Source organism: Triturus cristatus, chromosome 7 (genome assembly GCF_964204655.1).
Source record: "Triturus cristatus chromosome 7, aTriCri1.1, whole genome shotgun sequence".
NCBI lineage: Eukaryota > Metazoa > Chordata > Amphibia > Caudata > Salamandridae > Triturus > Triturus cristatus.
The window spans coordinates 1,170,495,033-1,170,513,101 of NC_140590.1; the positions used below are offsets into that span (position 1 = coordinate 1,170,495,033).

General features: G+C 48.4%; 1 protein-coding gene across 3 annotated transcripts in view; it reads left to right on the plus strand.

The window, feature by feature from the left end:
* Window positions 1-18,069, plus strand: part of RNF40 (ring finger protein 40) — a 160,538-nt gene that overhangs the window by 84,042 nt on the left and 58,427 nt on the right. For all 3 annotated transcript variants that reach the window (XM_085618455.1, XM_085618457.1, XM_085618456.1), the window contains exons 13-14: window positions 7,906-8,861; window positions 15,740-15,857. In XM_085618455.1, coding sequence (XP_085474581.1) covers window positions 7,906-8,861; window positions 15,740-15,857 — 1,074 coding nt within the window. The remainder of the gene's footprint in view (window positions 1-7,905; window positions 8,862-15,739; window positions 15,858-18,069) is intronic.

Here is an 18,069-nt window from a genome sequence, read left to right on the forward strand (position 1 = left end):
GATGGGCAATGTCTGAGCATGGTGAACATCACATGAGCTGGGAAGTAGATTTGGCAATGCAGTCTGAGGATGGCTAGACATTGTGTGAGATGGAAAGAGACATGGCTTTGGCAGTCCTTGGAGGGGGAAGTAGTGTGAGGTGGGAAGGAGAGAGGAAGGAAGACACCCTGTCCTGGAGAGAATAAACCTGGCTTGAGCTTGGCAGGTGCAGCCCTGTAGTGGAACATTGAGGAATAAGGAATAGCTGTCGAGAAACATTGTGTGCATTGAGGAGCAGATACCAGAACAATTCTAGAAGGGTGAACATTGTGTGATATGGGAAGTTATTGAAGAAACTGCAATCACGTTATAAACTACTCAGTGCACATGCATGTTTATACATAATAAGCTTACCATTACATCATTTTTGTAACATCTTGGGACGAATCTCAATTGTTCACTTTGTGCATTCTGCTCAAAAGGAAATGGGTTGAAAGTGTTTGGGGTGGGGGCAGGGCAGGGAGTAATGAGCTCAAAATACGAAGCAGTATAAGGCTATAAAATCTGTATTAACTACATGAAACCTATCTGCATTAACCCCTTTAGTTGCCCACTTGCTGCCAAACAAAGTTTTACACATCATGCCAGACAAAGAAGCGCTAGAGCAATAAAACCTTATTTACAATTCAGCAGTCACCTTTTCTCCTCTTGTCCTGATTTACCCCTTATGAACACAAATACTTCAGTCTTGTCAAGTGCATTAAAGACACTGTAAAGACAATAATTTCCCTTTTAACTAGCTGCAATTGTTGTCTTCACCACATTCTGTGAAAAGACTAGAGTTAAATTACTTTACTTTTTGGTTCCTCTCATCTGCATTAGTCCGCTCCTTCCCCACTAGCCTGCTAATTTCAGTATCACTTCTAGCACTCTTAGCTGCTTGTAGGGTGTCATGGAGTGATGCCACCTAGAAAGGTTCCTGGATAGGGTACCTGTTTTCTAGTGGGTGCCCAATCCAAGGTTTTAACCTCCGTTTGACCTATTGATATACCAGCTCTGAGTTGTTTAATGTGGGGTTTGGACATTACTTGTTCTGGGCAACCGGCACCAGTCTGCAAAGCTACGTTTATTCACAGAGATTACTAGAAAGTACACGAGTCATCACTGATCAGAGAAATTACACTGGAGCGGTTAGAGGGCAGAGAAAATGAGTAAAGAAAGTTTGTTAAACTTTGACTTGATAGCACAAAACCCTCTACTCCAAATGTCACTAGCAGTAGTGATGATGGCTTCTGATCCTAGTATTAAGTCTAGTAGGAGTAACTGCCTGTGATTCTAATAGCAATAGTAGCAGTGATGGTGGCCTCTGTTCTAAGTTGTATTACCAACACTGATTTTGGGTGAAATCTACAAAACTAGATTTATACACACAGATTACACAAAAGTAGACATGAGGCATCATCTATCAAATATTTGTTTACAATGGAGAGATTGGAGGGCATAGAAAAGCGGGAAAAGGAAATGTGTGAAATTTTGAGTGGGTGGCGCAAAGACTGTTTGCTTGGTTGGTCATAAAGGGTGGGGGGGGGGGGCAAATCCTCCAAGCATCCCCATTCGTTTACAAAGTAATTTATTGTAATTCTGTCTTTCAAAGAAAGTATGCCCCAAACCATTTACCTGTGGAAACAGTTTGCTATTGTTTTTTTTTCTTCATTTAAAAAGGGGAAAAAGAAGTGGTGTAATATCCGAACTGTGTCATTTCAAGATGAATCGTGAAATGTTGCCATTTACTTACTAGTCATTGTTTTATTAACAAAGGGGTTTTCTTTTTGTAGGAAAGTCCAAGTAGAAAGAGTTATTCACTGTTTAGGAATTTATTGAAGATACTCATTATGGATAACTGGTGTTACAGATTGGTAACTGTATGTTCGAGGCGTATGAGCAGCAGATTACACACTTGTGCATAGATCGCCATCTGGTGTTGGGCCCGGATGTTTGCAGTTTGTTTTTCCTGTTGGCAAGTCTTTGGAAGTCACGAGGTCGGTGACTCCTCCTTTGGATCGTATTGCGCATGGGCTTCGGCTCCATCCTCAGATTGTTTTTTTCCGCCATCGAGCTTGGATGTGATCTTCGCGCTCCGGTTCCGAACACCTTCCAGTTCGACGCTCAATCCTCACCCCAATTTGCGGTATTGTTTTCGATTGCGATCTCGACGCGGCGCTCATCGGCAAGAACCGTTGATTCCGGTCGTCGACGACGGCCTTCGGGCCTACCCAAGCTCTGGTCCTGGCTAATGGAAAGGACTCCCTTCAAGAAGTGCCCTCGATGTGGGTCCAAATTCCCCCACACCGATCTCCACGAAGTATGTCATCACTGCCTCTCCCCTAAACACGAGGCTCGAGATTGTCTGGCGTGTAAGTCCTTCCGGTCCAAGAAAACCATTCGAGACCGAAGGGCCAGAAGAACCATGGCGCACTCGTCGATGGCGATTCTGGACGACATCTTTGGGGAAGGCGTCGACGCTCCAGAAGAACACAACACCGACGAGGGACTCGTCAGCGCCTCCAAAGTCGACGATTCAGATTTGGAGGACATCACTCCGGCACAGAGGGTCGTGAGTACTAATCGACCCCCCACACCCTGACCGGCTCCGAAAAAGGCTTTGGTCACGCCTTCGCCTCCGGGCCTAAGCAAGACCAAAGACACTGCTTCCCACACCGCACCTTCGGGCCCCGTAAAGAAGCAGATTAAGCCTTCCAGCGGCTCGGGCTCGAGCCAGCCCACCGTCGGTGCCGATAAACACTCTTCGACACCGAAAAAGAAAATGGCCTCCGCTTCGACACCGAGCCCATCACCGAAACACTTGGTGTCGAGAACCAGCTCCAGCTCTTCGGTGCCGACACCATCTTCGGCACCGACAAAAGCACATAAGGCCACCGGCACCGAAACTTCGAAGCCGAAATCCATCTGGGCGCCCACCAAACAATCAGACTTTTCCAAGCATAGTTCCAAACAACGAACCAGCGCGGATAAAGTCAAAAAACCAACGGCCCGACGCCTTCGGCGCCGACGGACCAACCAACCTCACCAGAACTCTTTACACCGGATCCATTACAAAAAACACTAACCAAGGATCCTAAAATCGGACATTTGATGCTCTCCATCAAAAAGAGACAGCTGGAAAAACCTGCTCCGCCTCCACCTCCAAAGAGGAAGGACTCTGCTACCTCTCCTTTCAGAATACCTTCCCCACCTCCACCGCCCCCTCCACCTTCCCCTCCTCCACCGTCTCCGACCCCACCTCATCATTCCCCAACACCCTCTTCGGATGATGATGATCAGGGGGACCCATATGATGACATAGGAGACGTGCCCCAAGATTTACCTACAGGGGACCCCACTCCCACAGGCTCCCCAGACCCATGGGACGATTATAATATCCCTGACATTCCTAACGTCCCACAGGGTGATCTCTACCCTTCCAGACCTTCCCCACCAGAAGACTCACTGGGGTTCAACCATCTACTACAAAGGGCAGCACACTATCACGGGGTAGATCTCCACACTGACCCCGTGGAGGAGGATTTCCTCCTCTATACGTTTGACACCACGCATAGGACTATCTCCATATTGCCTATGCTCAAGGGAGTTATAAAACATGCGCCAGAGGTCTTTAAAGACCCAGTCAGAGCCAGGGTCATTAACCCACGCATTGAAAAGAAATACAAATCCGCCCCTACAGATCCCTCCTACATCAGAGGGCCAGCACCACTAGATTCTCTGGTAGTGTCCACAGCACGTAAAAGGGCCAACTCCCTAGCGTCAGGCGAAGCACCACCACCTGACAAAGAGTCTAAACTCTTGGACGCATCAGGCAAGCGTACTGCATCCCAAGCTGCCAACATATGGCGTATCGCTAATACACAAGCGCTACTAACAGGGCCTATTATGACGAATTAGAAGCCATAATGCAACATCTCCCTGATGAATACAAACCTAGGGCCAACGAGCTAATTCAGGAGGGCAAAACCATTACTAATACCTCCATACGTTGTGCCCTAGATGCAGCAGACACAGCCTCCAGGGCCATTAATACTAGTGTCCTCCTCCGTCCCCATGCCTGGCTAAGGATCTCAGGTTTTAAACCGGAGGTACCAGCCTCCATCCTCAACCATCCCTTTGACCAGGAACATCTCTTTGGCCCAAAAGTGGATGAGGCCCTAGGAAAGATGAAAAAGGACCCAAACACGGCAAAATCCATGGGAGCCTTACAATCGCACCCTCCCCGGCGCTCTTTTTGCCGCTCTTCCTTTCGGAGCACATCCAGAGGCTACTCCTCCGACACCGCTTCCACCCCATATAAGGCCCCTACCCAGTCCACCTTTACAAGGGGCTACCAAAGAGGCGGCTACAGGGGAAACGATAACAAAGACCGAGGCATGACAAACACCGCCCGCTCTGCCACGCACCTACCCAATGACTTCCCTCTACTCCCCCCAGACCATCCCACTCCGGTCGGGGGCAGACTCCAAAATTTCCTCCCTGTCTGGGCTACCATCACCTCAGACAAATGGGTAACACAAATAATTCGGTCAGGCTACTGCCTAGAACTAATATCTACCCCCCCCAAACATTCCACCCAGACAACGCCCAATGTCACAAGAACATCTAACACTACTAAAGCAGGAGGTAATCTCCCTTCTACAGAAAAGGGCGATAGAACACGTTCCTACCAACCAAAGAAATATGGGGGTCTATTCCCTATATTTTCTCATACCAAAAAGGGACGAAACTCTGCGGCCCATCCTAGATCTCCGGCCCCTGAACAGATGCATACACTCAGACCATTTTCACATGGCAATGCTTCAGCAGGTACTTCCACTGCTTTTCCAAAACGACTTCCTCACCACTTTAGACCTAAAAGACGCTTATTTCCACATTCCAGTGCACACCGCTCACAGGAAGTTCCTCAGATTTGTAGTGGACAGCCAACACTACCAATTCAAAGTACTCCCGTTCGGAGTCACAACAGCACCACGAGTATTCACCAAGTGCCTAGCAGTAGTAGCAGCACACCTCAGGAGACAACACATCCATGTCTTCCCATATCTAGACGACTGGCTAATAAAAGCCAGTTCATACAGCCAGTGTGTACAACACACGTATGCCACTATCCAGCTACTTCACCAACTGGGTTTCACAGTAAACCACGCAAAGTCCCATCTACAACCATCCCACATTAAACAATACCTCGGTGCCACCATAGACACCTCAAAAGCGCTAGCCTACCCTAATCCTGCCAGTATTACAAGCATTCAGGCTCTACGCGCAAAATTCATGGCACAACACTCCCTTCCAGCTCGAGTGTTTATGCTACTAATAGGGATGATGGCCTCTTGCATCTTCATAGTACCTCACGCAAGACTCCAGATGCGTCCTCCAAGAGTGTTTAGCGCGCCAATGGAACCAGGCCCAAGGTCAATTAACAGATCTGGTGTTGGTAGACGGTCGTACCCATCGCTCTCTGCAGTGGTGGACCACCACAAACCTTTCCAAAGATCGACCGTTCCTGGACCCGGTTCCCCAGATAGTACTTACAGACGCATCACTCTCCGGCTGGGGAGCTCATCTATTACATCTCACCGTGCAGGGCACATGGACACCACAACAGAAGTTACTCCAAATCAACCATCTGGAGTTACTAGCAATCTTCTTAGCCCTAAAATCTTTTCAAACACAGATTTCAGGCAAAGCAGTCCTAATCCGCACAGACAACATGACAGCCATGTACTATATTCAAAAACAAGGCGGCACACACTCTCCACAGCTCTCTCAGCTAGCACAGAGCATATGGAGATGGGCCATACCCCAGGAAATCTTTCTCCTAGCTCAACATGTCCCAGGAGTCCAAAACAGTATGGCAGATCTGCTCAGCAGACGAAAACAACAAATCCACGAGTGGGAACTTCACCCACAAGTTCTACACCCGTACTTTCAAATGTGGGGGCATCCACAGATGGACCTCTTCGCCACCCACGAAAACACCAAATGCCCAAGCTTCGCCGCCAGATATCCACACCCATTGTCCAAAGGAAATGCGATATGGATGAACTGGTCAGGCAGATTTGCGTACGCTTTTCCGCCTCTCCCACTCATTCCACTAGTGGTGCGCAAACTACAGCAACACTCCCTCACACTAATCCAACTTGGGCCAGACAACCGTGGTACACCACACTGCTGGAACTATCTGTAGTACCGCACCAAAAATTACACCTCTCTCCCCACCTCTTAACCCAGAACCATGGAGATATCAGGCACCCAGACCCAGCTCAGCTCAGCTCAACATTGCGATCTGGCTCCTGAAATCCTAGAATTCGGTTATCTAAATCTTCCCCCTGACTGTATGAACGTCATCAAAGAAGCTAGGCGACCCACCACTAGGGCGTGCTACGCCGCCAAGTGGAAACGTTTTGTTATCTATTGTCACAACAACACCATCAATCTCCTAGACGTCTCCATTCAAAACCTCATAGGCTACTTACTTCACCTACAAAGGTGCAATCTAGCCTATACGTCCATACGCCTGCACCTCGCAGCCATAGCAGCTTACCTACAAAACAGGCAACATCTATCACTTTTTAGAGTACCTGCCGTTAAAGCCTTAATGGAAGGCATTAAAAGAATAATTCCCTCCAGAGTGCCACCCTCACCTGTGTGGAACCTAAATATCGTTCTCACCAGACTAATGGGGCCTCCCTTCGAACCACTACACAAATGTGAACTCCAATTTTTAACGTGGAAAACCGCTTTTCTCGTAGCCATCACTTCCCTCAGAAGGGTCAGTGAGATACAAGCATTTACCATTCAAGAACCCTTTCTACAAATGCACCATAACAAAGTTGTTCTCTGTACCAACCCAAAATTCCTCCCTAAAGTAATTTCTCCCTTTCACCTAAACCAATCTGTAGAACTACCAGTATTCTTCTCGCAACCACAGACCGTTGCAGAAAGAGCTCTCCACACACTAGATGTCAAACGAGCCTTACTCTACTACATCCAGAGAACACAACCTTTCCGTAAGACCAAACAGCTGTTTGTCTCTTTCTCTCCACCACACAAGGGCAACCCCATCTCCAAGTCGGGGATAGCAAGGTGGATTGTCAAATGCATCCAGATTTGCTACCACAAAGCAAAACAAACGCTATCCGTTCCCCCTAAAGCCCATTCTACACGTACAATAGGGGCTTCAATGACTTTTCTAGGAAACATCCCATTCGATGATATCTGCAAAGTAGCTACATGGTCAACACCGCACACTTTCACTAAACACTATTGTGTAGATGTGCAAACTAAGCAACAGACTAGTGTGGGCCAGGCTGTATTCAAGACATTATTTCAAACCACTGCAACAGATACGGGTGGCCGCCACTAACGATGGGTACTGCTATATAATCTATGCACAAGTGTGTAATCTGCAGCTCAGATGCCTCGAACGGAATATGCTACTTACCAGTATGCATCTGTTCTTGGCATGTAGAGCTGCAGATCTACACACGCCCACACGCCTCCCTGGGTACCTTTATCTGTTCCAGTTTATCTTATTTAGATACTATACACATGGGCCTCTTCACTGTTATTACTACGCTCCAACTTTCCCTGCTGGCGAAAAACAATGAGGATGGAGCCGAAACCCATGCGCAATAGGATCCAAAGGAGTCACCGACCTCGTGACTTCCAAAGACTTTCCAAGAGGAAAAACAACTGCAAACATCCGGGCCCAACACCAGATGGTGATCAATGCACAAGTGTGTAGATCTGCAGCTCTACATGCCAAGAGCAGATGCATACTGGTAAGTAGCATATTCCTTTACAAGTACCTGCATTTCTCTGTTATTAACTGTTTCTCTTTATCTTCTGTTGTTCCAGATAAGGGTACAAATGAGTGGATACCCCACAGGCTCAACGTCGTTCCCATCCACTCCTGGGGATGAGGGACCTCCCGCTCTAGTAAAGGAGGAGGAAATGGCAGAGGTGAAGAATGAGAACAAAGACTCATGTGCCAAAGAAAAAGAGGAGCCTGCTCCTCGTGAGTGCAAGAAGGAGGAAGAGGACATTAAGCGTGAACCCGAGAGGCCTAAGGGACGAGACCGGGAGCGGGAGAATGATAAAGACAAAGAAGGAGGAAGGGAGAGGGACAGAGAGAGAGATCGGGATCAGCATCGTGAGAGAGACCGTGATAGAGAGAGGGATCGAGACAGAGACAAGGACCGAGATAGGGAAAAAGATCGGGAGAAGGACAGGGATAAAGATCGGGAAAAGGACAGGGATAAAGATCGGGAAAAGGACCGGGAGAAGGACCGGGAGAAGGACAGGGAAAAAGAACGAGATAAAGATAGGGAAAAGGACCGAGAAAAAGATAGGGAGAAAGATCGAGAGAAGGATCGGGACAAAGATCGAGAGAAGGATCGGGACAAAGATCGAGAGAAGGATCGGGACAAAGATCGAGAGAAGGATCGGGACAAAGATCGAGAGAAGGATCGGGACAAAGATCGAGAGAAGGACAGGGATAAAGACCGAGAAAAGGATCGGGACAAAGATCGAGAGAAGGATCGGGACAAAGATCGAGAGAAGGATCGGGACAAAGATCGAGAGAAGGACAGGGATAAAGACCGAGAAAAGGACCGAGAGAAAGACCGGGATAAAGACAGAGAGAAAGAACGGGAAAAAGACAGGGAGAAGGATAGGGAAAAAGAACGGGAGAAGGAAAGAGATAAGGACAGGGATAAGGACCGGGACAGAGACCGAGACAAAGACAAACCGAAGACTGAAGAGTTCAAGAAGAAGGATTCTGATGTGCTAAAACAGCTGCGATCAGAGTTAAAGTGAGTACAGGAAACTCATTTATTCCAGTAGCTCGCTTTTTGTGTTATTAAATGAGAACAGAGTTGTGATACTTTGAGATACACATAAATAAACATAAAATGCTCCCACTCCTGACTGTCACACTGGTTTAATTGTGTGTTGAATATAAAGCCCTGTCACCAAAACATGCATTTTGGGTCTGTAATCCAGGGACTCGTTTTAAGATACTGGGAAATCACCAAGTTCGAGGCATGTGGGCTGCTGAATTCATATCTGTGTATAGATCGCCGCCTAGTGTTGGGTCCGGATGATTGCACATTGTTGTCCTGGAAGAGTCTTCGAAGTATCACGAGATAGGTGGCTCCTCCCCTGGACTACAGTGCGCATGGGCATCCTCTCCATCCTTAGATTGTTTTTTTCCGCCATTGGGTTCGGATGTGCTTATCTTAGCTCAAGTTCGGAAACTTTAGTTTAAGGCCAAAAGGCCTTTAGATCTCGTCGGTATTGTTCCCGTTCGGTATCGACCAGTTTATTTTGTGTTTTAGCACCTTCTTCACGCTTTTCAGATCCGCTTTGGTCCGAACATCGAACTTCGATCGACGATGGAATCGAGGACTCCCTTCAAGAGATGTCCTTTATGCCATGCGAAATACCCACACGTCGATGTCCATCCGGTGTGCAACAAATGTCTCTCACCGGATCATGATGAGTCGAAATGTATGGCCTGCGCCCGGTTCCGCTCGAAGAAGACTCTCCGGAATCGACGGGCAGCGAGATTGGAGGCACAGCAATCGGCGCCTGCCCCGGCCAACATCTTCAGCACCGAGGACGAAGACGCCGAGAGCGTAGGAGACATAGACTCCAGCCACGCTTCCGAACATGACTCCCGATCGGAAGACGATGCTGAGGTGTTCTTTGAGGACGAAGACGTCGTCGAAGAGGTAGGAGACTACAATGAGGTCCTTGGGGCCGAGGAAGATAGCTCCAGCGAAGAGCTAGGCCAACCCGTCGATACGGAGGCCGAGAGACCAAGTGGTCATAAGGCTCAGGTCGAGGGATCGCCTGCGGGCCTTACCCAAGATCAGTCACACGGTTCTTCGGCCCCGTCTTAAGGCCCGGCCTCGAACATTTCACAGGAGCCATTAATATCGAAGACTACTGGATTTCCTTCAGTGAAACCGAAACCGTCCGTCGCACCGGTTACATCGAAACCGAAAGTGAAACAGGTTGCGATCGGATCGAAGGCCTCGAAGCCCTCCACTCCTTCGACGCCGGCACAGGTCATCGGCACCGAACGCACCAAACGAGATTTCGGTGCCGAGCTCACCGCGACGGGTCCCGGCGCCGAGCCAAAGAAGAAGGCCCTCGGTCCCCACAAGGCGCCTCGGCCTCTGGCACCGAAGATTACGGCCCAACCCACCAAGGTCAAGGTGGTCGACCCGTCTGCGTCAACATCGAAGAGTGCGGCGCCTGCCAAATCATCGACTCCGAGCGTCGATACCTCCCTTCGGATCGACGACCCAAAGACTGGAAATAAGTCGGATGCCGCTTCGACGCCTGCCTCCAAGGTGCCTATCGGTTCCAAAGCGCCATCTGCGTTGACCTTGCAACAGGTCTCAGCATCGTTGCAACGCATCAGAGACCGGGTAACCCTACAACCTACGTCGGGTCCCGAAACGCACAAGGCCGCAAAATCACACTCTGCGCCGGCGCACATCACATTTGGATTGCCGCCGCCCAAGGCACCGAAAATGTTCGAAATTCTGACACGTGTCCGCCAAACACAGTCACTATCCACTGGACAAATCGATATCGAGCCTTCACAGGCACAATTTATCGACGCCGACACTGGTAGGTTGATGCTCCGCAAGCGGAAAATCACACCGGAGAAAGGCTTGGACTCATACAAGATTCCTTTGAAACACAAACTGCCGGCAGGCTCCGCACCAGTGCTTCATGAAACCTTTCAACCCTTCTTTCAGGATCCGCCGTCCTTTTCTCCTACGCATTCAGAGGCAGACGCAGGAAAGGACTATATAGGGGATGATACCACATACCCTGGGGATATCGATCCTGATGATCACATGCAAGACCCAGATCAGGCATGGGATGACCCCACCGACCAGGGTTACGCACCAGATACTCCTGACACGCAGCTTTACAATATAAAGACATCTCCCACAGAGGACATTGCTGCATTTAATGCCCTCATAGAACGGGCTGCTGCCAATCATGGAGTGGAACTCCATTCTGACACTGTGGATGAAGATTTCTTAGTGGACACTTTCGCCTCCTCTGAGAAAACCGTCAAAACGCTGCCAATGTTGAAGGGAGTTCTAAAACCTGCAAAAGACATTTTTAAAGAAACAACCAGGGCACGGGTGTTGAACCCCAGAATCGAAAAGAAATACAAGCCTGCACCCGGAGACCCTATGTACATTAGGGGTCAGTTACCTTTAGACTCCATGGTTGTTGCTAATGCTCGCAAACGAGCCCATTCACAAACAACGGGTGATGCTCCTCCCCCTGACAAGGAGTCCAAAGTGCTGGAGACATCAGGCAAAAGGATAGCAGCGCAAGCGGCCAACATCTGGCGCATTGCCAACACCCAGGCACTCCTGGCCCGTTATGATAGGTCCCACTACGACACACTAGAATCACTGCTACAACATTTGCCAGATGAATACAAAGAGGCAGCGGAGCTCCTTATCAGAGAGGGACAACTCCTTACAAATGCGTCCATCAAATGCGCACTGGATGCAGCCGACACTGCAGTAAGGGCGATCAACACAAGCGTCATGTTGAGGAGGCACGCATGGTTAAGAATCTCAGGCTTCAAGCCTGAGATTCAGAACAATATCTTAAATCAACCGGTCAACCCAGACTATTTATTTGGCCCTGAGGTTGACACTACCCTCGAAAAAATTAAGAAAGACACTGAAACTGTAAAATCAATGGGGGCTCTGCAGTCGCAGCAGTTTCGTAGTGGCTCCTTTCGTCGCCCCGGGAATAGAGGAGCAGCTAGAGGTCAGGGGTCCCAGCAGCAGTACAATAAAGGGGGTACGCAAAGTAACTATGATAAAACCAATAAAGGTGGATATCGTGGATCCAGCACCAAAGGCAGAGGACATGGGTACGGCAACACCAGGTCCTCCCCCAAAAACAAACAGTGACGCCTTCTCCCTGCCCCCCGACCACATAACACCTGTCGGGGGGAGACTCCAACAGTTCCTGTCAGTCTGGAAAACCATCACCACAGACAGGTGGGTCAGGGACATTATCCAGTACGGTTACTGTCTAGAATTAACGTCCACTCCACCCAACATACCGCCAAAGCACCGTCCTATGTCCGTAGAGCACTTGGCATTATTGCAGCAGGAGGTACTAAGTATGCTGCAAAAAGGTGCAATAGAAATCGTGCCCGTAAAGCAACAAGGGACAGGGGTGTACTCTCTGTACTTCTTAATCCCAAAAAAGGACGGTTCTCTCAGACCTATACTAGACCTGAGACCCCTCAACCACTACATTCTATCAGAGCATTTCCATATGCTCACCCTACAGCAGGTTCTACCGCTACTCAGTCAGGGAGACTTCCTAGCCACACTAGATTTGAAAGATGCGGATTTCCACATACCCATGCACCCATCGCACAGAAAATATCTCAGGTTCACTATTCAGGATCACCACTATCAGTTCAAAGTTCTCCCCCAGGTTCTTTACCAAGTGCCTAGCGACAGTGGCTGCACATCTACGGAGACAGCACATTCACGTCTTCCCTTACCTGGACGACTGGCTTGTTCAGGCAAAGTCAGCCCAGCAATGTGCCAGCCACATGCCCCTCACCATTCACCTTCTTCACAGTCTAGGATTCTCACTAACTTACCCAAAATCACATCTTCAACCCGCACACGTACGACAGTACCTGGGCGCGACCATAAACACTCTGGCAGCCACAGCTCAGCCAAATTTAGTGAGGATCAACAGCATGCAACTGCTGATCACAAAGTTCAAACCTCAACACTCCCTTCCAGCGCGAGTGTTCATTCAGTTGATAGGCATGATGGCCTCCTGCATTTTCATAGTCCCGCACGCGAGACTACATATGCGCCCGCTTCAGGAGTGCTTAGCACGTCAATGGAATCAGGCTCAAGGACAATTAACAGACCTAGTGTTAGTGAGCGGTCGGGCATACAACTCTCTGCATTGGTGGAATCCACAAAACCTTTGCAAGGGCCGACCGTTCCAAGAGCCTGTTCCGCAAATAATACTGACGGCGGACGCCTCTCTCCAGGGATGGGGAGCTCATGTACTCAATTACACAGTGCAGGGACTATGGACGACACAGCAACAGAAGATGCACATCAACCTTCTGGAATTGATGGCTATCTTCCTGGCAATGAAGGCATTCGAAGTGCACCTGTGCAACAAAGTCGTGTTGATCCGGACGGACAACATGACTGCCATGTACTACATACAGAAGCAGGGAGGAACACACTCTCCACAGTTGTCTCATCTGGCTCAGAGCATGTGGAGGTGGGCCATTCAGAGGAACATGTTCCTCATGGCAGAACACCTCCCAGGCAAGGACAACCAAATGGCGGATCTGCTCAGGAGACACAGCCACCAAATGCACGAGTGGGAGCTACATCTATCAGTACTCCAACCGTACTTCCAACAGTGGGGTCATCCAGAGATAGACCTATTTGCCACAAACGAAAACGCAAAATGCCAAAGCTTTGCCGCCAGGTTCCCACATCCGCAGTCACAGGGCAATGCGATATGGATGAACTGGTCCGGCAGATTTGCGTACGCTTTTCCCCCAGCGCCACTAATACCGCTAGTGGCACGCAAACTGCGACAACACTCACTGACACTCATCCTAGTTGCTCCCACATGGGCACGCCAACCATGGTACACCACCTTTCTAGAACTTTCCGTGGTGCCGCATCAAAGGCTGCGGATCACACCCGCACTTTTAACGCAGAACCATGGTGAAATTCAGCACCCAGATCAGCAACAGCTGAACCTGGCAATCTGGCTCCTGAAGTCGTAGAGTTTGGCTATCTAAACCTGCCACCTGAATGTATGGATATCATCAAGGAGGCCAGGAGACCCACAACCAGAGCTTGCTATGCGGCTAAATGGAAAAGGTTTGTCATTTACTGCAACAACAATGACATTAACCCGCTGGACGCATCCATTCAAAACATCATCTGTTACCTCTTACACTTATACAGCTGCAATCTGGCATACAGCTCCATACGTATACATTTAACCGCGATAGCAGCCTATCTTCAAAACAGGCAACACCTCTCTTTATTCAGAGTGCCTGCCATCAAAGCCTTCTTAGAGGGACTCAAACGGGTGATTCCCCCGAGACACCCACCGGCACCAGTGTGGAACCTCAATGTGGTCCTCACCAGATTAATGGGTCCACCTTTTGAACCTCTCCATTCATGTGAGATTCAATTCCTCACCTGGAAGGTAGCTTTCTTAGTGGCAATCACTTCGTTAAGAAGAGTTAGTGAACTCCAGGCACTAACCGTTCAAGAGCCATTCATACAGGTTCACGCAAACAGAGTTGTACTACGTACCAACCCCAAATTCATGCCTAAAGTGATATCGCAGTTCCACATGAATCAGACTATTGAACTGCCTGTTTTCTTTCCAATTTCACAAAATGTCGCAGAGAGAATGCTCCATACACTAGATGTAAAGAGGGCCCTCATGTACTATATAGACAGAACAAAGGATTTTAGGAAAACAAAACAACTTTTCGTTGCCTTTTCTCCACAACACAAGGGCAACGCCATTTCCAAAGCAGGGATAGCCAGATGGATCTTTAAATGTATTCAAATTTGCTATCAAAAAGCTAAACGCACATTAACGATTCCCCCACGAGCCCACTCAACACGAAAGTTAGGGGCGTCCATGGCTTTCCTAGGAAACATTCCTTTGCAGGACATATGTAGAGCAGCCACATGGTCCACTATACATACATTTACCAAACACTACTGTGTAGATGTACACTCAAAACAGCAGGCAGCTGTAGGACAGGCTGTTCTCAAAACTCTTTTTCAGACTGCTGCAGCTGGCACGGGCAGCCGCCGCTAATGGATGGACTGCTATATAATCTATGCACAGATATGAATTCAGCAGCCCACATGCCTCGAACTGAATATGCTACTTACCAGTATGCATCTGTTCTTGTCATGTAGGGCTGCTGACATTCATATCGCCCACCCTCCTCCCCGGCGCCTGTAGCGGCTGCAGCACTCAGAATTACTGTATAGCATGGTCATCACTTACTGTATCTACTCCATCACTGCCACAATGGCGAAAAACAATCTAAGGATGGAGAGGATGCCCATGCGCACTGTAGTCCAGGGGAGGAGCCACCTATCTCGTGATACTCGAAGACTCTTCCAGGACAACAATGTGCAATCATCCGGACCCAACACTAGGCGGCGATCTATGCACAGATATGAATGTCAGCAGCCCTACATGCCAAGAACAGATGCATACTGGTAAGTAGCATATTCATCATTTCATATGGGGATACCAGAACTCCTGAAGTATCGCATTTGAGGTGCTAACTGCCGCTGTGGAGTTTGACGATGGACAAGGCATAGGTCACGCCATCGATTTCAGATTGGGGTGCACTTCTACTGTGCTGAATGACACAATATTCCCATTACTGAATGTCACATTATGGTTCTGTGAACACACAAATCCTAACTTACTTAAAGGTGAACAGGGTTTAGTAGTAGATTTCATATTGGGAGGTAAAATGAATTTAATTGACCGACATGTTAAGCTGCAGAGGATCCCCAGGCGCAAGAATAACATTGCTGTGCAGGGACCTTCCTTAGTTCTTTTTCTCTGTTTCTTCCAACAGAAAGGCCCAGGAGAGCCAGAAGGAGATGAAATTGCTGCTGGACATGTATAAATCTGCCCCGAAAGAGCAAAGGGACAAGGTGCAGCTGATGGCAGCTGAGAAGAAAACCAAGGCTGAGGTGAGCAAAGCCAACCCCTAAACCCAAGGACTGGGTGCTCAAAAACTGCTTGAAAAACCCATACTCAATGAGTGCAGAGCTCCTTTCTCACAGCACCAACCAAGACCGGTTAAAGCATAATCCTCCTAAAATCCCCCAATCCCCTCCCAAAACAGAAAAACTAGCCAAGAAGTGCAGAGACCTTGGAAGGAGTAGTTCTTCTCATGAGTAACTCACAGATAGATACTGAACCTCATTTAAAACTATGATTCACCAAAGTTCAGGGAAGAACCAGCAGGTCACCAACATTTGCTTCCTGAAAATTATATATTTGTTTCAGGGAGAAATGTTCTCCCTACAAGCAACAAGCACTCATCTTGTTGACATACATACCTGGTGACTCCTTTTTCACATTATAGGACACCATCTCCTGTTTTGTAATTTGAGTCAGACATTTTTTAAAACAATTGCATCTTTACTAATATTAAAACCGTGGATCACTGTAGCCTGGTTGATCACAGAGCCTCGTCACCCGTTGAGGCTGCTGTTCCTCCTTTCAGATCCTCACCAGTGGATGATTTAGTAGCGTTTACAGATATCACTTATTGTGCATGGAGTTAGTGTAATCTTTCACTTGACCAGTTTGAGATTTTCAGTAGAGGTGTTTAAGCCTCCACCAATCTGGTCAACCCTCATATTCCTTTATTGTAGAGTCTGAAATGATGATGGCCTTTGATCCGTATTCCAATACCAGCAGCGATGATGTCCTCTGTCCCTAATACCAGCAGCGATGACTCCTTCTGATCCTAATAGACCTGCAGTGATGCAGGCAACTTATCCTAATATTAATACCATCAGTGATGATGGCTTTGGATCTTCATCCCATTGCAATCATTGATATTGGCTTACATTCTTGGTACAAAAGCGTTAATGTGGTGGTGCCGCCGAAGAATCACCTCCAAGTCAGAGAAACCACACCTCCCAGGTGGACAGAAGATGATCTCTCTCAGGATATAAGCATAGGCAAATAGGTGAAAAGTGCACTATTTAGGAGCTACTGCAACTATTTTGAGTTGTTTTTCCTCATATATCCCCATCTTTTTGATTAGCTGATCCACTGCGGAAGAATTTCCCTGAACCATAGTCTTTGGCTTGTATGTATTTGCTGAGACTGACAGTGGATATATAGACATAAGCCTTCTGCCATTGTAATATATTTAGTTTTTTGGTCAGTTTTAAAGGCAAGAGTTGAGGCTTGATCTTTCTTTGCATAGCTAGCATTACTATGAAGCATCATTCCTATATACATAACTGTATGTTCAAGGCATATGAGCTGCAGATTACACACTATGCATAGATCGCCATCTGGTGTTGGGCCCGGATGTTTGCACTTGTTTTTGTGGAAAGTCTTTGGAAGTCACGAGGTATGTGACTCCTCCTTTGGATCATAGTGCGCATGGATATCGGCTCCATCCTCAGATTGTTTTTTCCCTCCATCGGGCTCGGATGTGTTCTCGCATTCCAGTTCGGAACCGTTAAAGGTTTCCTCTTTCGACGCGCAATCCTTCCCTTCTCAACGGTATTGTTTCGATCGCGTTTTCCAATCCACACGACCCTTCAACTTCGAAGACTTCGATTCCGGTCGTCGACGAAGGCCTTCGGGCCTACCTGGGCCTCATCTCCGGCTCATGGAAAGGACGCCATTCAAAAAGTGTCCTCGATGTGGGTCGAAGTTTCCCCACACCGACCTACATGAGGTGTGCAACCCCTGCCTCTCACCGGAGCACGAGGCCAGAGACTATCCAGCTTGCGCCTCTTTCCGCTCCAAGAAGACGATCCGGGGCCGACGAGATCAAAGAACAATGGCGCGCTCGTCATCTTCGATCCCCGATGACATCTTTCAAGAGGGCGTTGATGTTCCGGAGCAGGGTCGGGTCGAAGAAGCCACCATCAGCGCCTCCGAAGCAGATGATTCCGATGTCGAAGACATCACTCTAGCTCAAAGAGCCGTGAGTACAGACGTCGACCCCGATCCACACCCCCCCTCAACACTATCAAAAAAGGCTTCGGTACCACCTTCACCTTCGGGCCCAGGTGCACACCGAGACACTGCTTCCCATGCCCCGCCTTTGGGCCCGGTAAAGAAGCCTATTAAGCCTTTAAGCGACTCTGGCTTGAGTCAGCCTACCCTCGGTACCGAAAAGCAAACTCAGGCACCGCAGAAGAATACGTC